The following is a 1448-nucleotide window of genomic DNA, read 5'->3' as shown; positions in this document are numbered from 1 at the left end:
ACGAATACCCGACCCGAACCCGACCCATTGCCATCCCTAGCTATGGAATGGATGAACTTTTGACGATGATGTGGTGTCTAAATTCGGACGACAACATCAGAGGTATTGTTTGCTTGTGTTCATTTGGGAGCATGTCTGAATTTTCAAACTCTAGGGAATGGAGAAAGATGACTCTCTCTCTTTCTCTCTCACACACACAGTTATATTATTTTAAAGATGTTTTAAAGTGGAAGTAACATTAAAATGGGTATGTTTGATGGATGGGCGGAAATGCGATATGACAACTAATGTGTGCGTTTGAGAGTTGATGAATTAGAGATGCGCTTATAAAAAGTTATATGTATCTAAACGATTGGAGTATAAGGTCTCAATGGGAGTAGACTCTATCTTTTGAGATAGAGGAAAGTTGCACTCTCTTCTCACCCTCTCGAGATCTTATACTTTATGAGTGAGATATTAGTAGCTAGTTGAGTTGTGTGTTTGTTAGCTATAACTATGAAATAGGATGATTTTAGTTTTTTTTTTTTGGTGAGATTCTTTTTAATGTTTTTTACTATTATATATTTTATTTTATGTGTATTTTATCAATTTTCACAAGCAGTTGCAAACCGAAAGTACAAGAAGGGTACAAGATATGTGGATTATGGATAAACAGATCTTAACTTGAATTACCATCACGCAATTTATGATTTATCATTCATTTTCAAGACTTATTAGAAAAACAAAGATATGATAACTACCAATCCAGTTTCACAATCTTGTACTTCACAAGCACTGTTTTGTCCTCTTTGTATTTATGTGCTTCCTCGTACACTTTCTCGTATCTCCACCCTAACACCTTTCCACAATCCGAGCAATGAACATCGGCCACCATGTGCACACCGGTGATCAGCCGACGGTCCTCTTTAGGACCCGCCACGACGTTCACCACATGAGAAAACAAAAACGCTCTTTTTCGATGTCCGGCCTACAAAGAAAAACAAATGTGTATAATAAACGACCCCAGAGATCCATGATAATAATGTATGTTAGTTAGTGTTTACCACGAAGTATTTGCTGACGATATCGTCGTGACGCGCCACGGGTTTCCGGCAGTTGTAGCAACCGTAAAATCTTGGAAGGATCACACCGGCCATTAGGAAGTATGGAGATGATCAAAGGGTTTGATGAAATGGATGATATGCTCTAGAACGATATATATGGAAGTGAAACAGTTTTCCACATGTAGATAAATGTGGAATTTGAAACGAAATCAAGAATTAGAGATTTGAATATATGTACCCTTCTTGATAACATTATTATCACCTTTAAATCTTAGTAAATTTTTTTTACAGGTTTCACTCTGTTGCCTCGTCCCTTTTAACTCTCTGGTGTCACAGGTTGAATAAATAAATTTTATATACTAAATAATAAAACAATATATCTTTAAAAACCTCATTTATTGTACA

At 36.1% G+C, this 1448-nt stretch overlaps 1 protein-coding gene across 1 annotated transcript; it reads right to left on the bottom strand.

Annotated features, from left to right (window-relative positions):
* Positions 1-658: 658 nt before the first annotated feature.
* On the bottom strand, positions 659-1238 carry LOC110917688 (protein yippee-like At4g27745). The gene is made up of 2 exons (XM_022162156.2): positions 1044-1238; positions 659-967 (listed from the first exon to the last, which is right to left on the bottom strand). Exons 1-2 carry the CDS (start codon positions 1134-1136, stop codon positions 737-739), a joined length of 324 nt encoding a protein of 107 aa, XP_022017848.1. The 5' UTR covers positions 1137-1238; the 3' UTR covers positions 659-736.
* Between the last annotated feature and the right edge of the window lie 210 nt (positions 1239-1448).

Source organism: Helianthus annuus, chromosome 16 (assembly GCF_002127325.2).
Source record: "Helianthus annuus cultivar XRQ/B chromosome 16, HanXRQr2.0-SUNRISE, whole genome shotgun sequence".
Taxonomy (NCBI): domain Eukaryota; kingdom Viridiplantae; phylum Streptophyta; class Magnoliopsida; order Asterales; family Asteraceae; genus Helianthus; species Helianthus annuus.
Note: the sequence above shows the minus strand (reverse complement) of the source record. Positions and strands in the feature narration are given on the sequence as shown.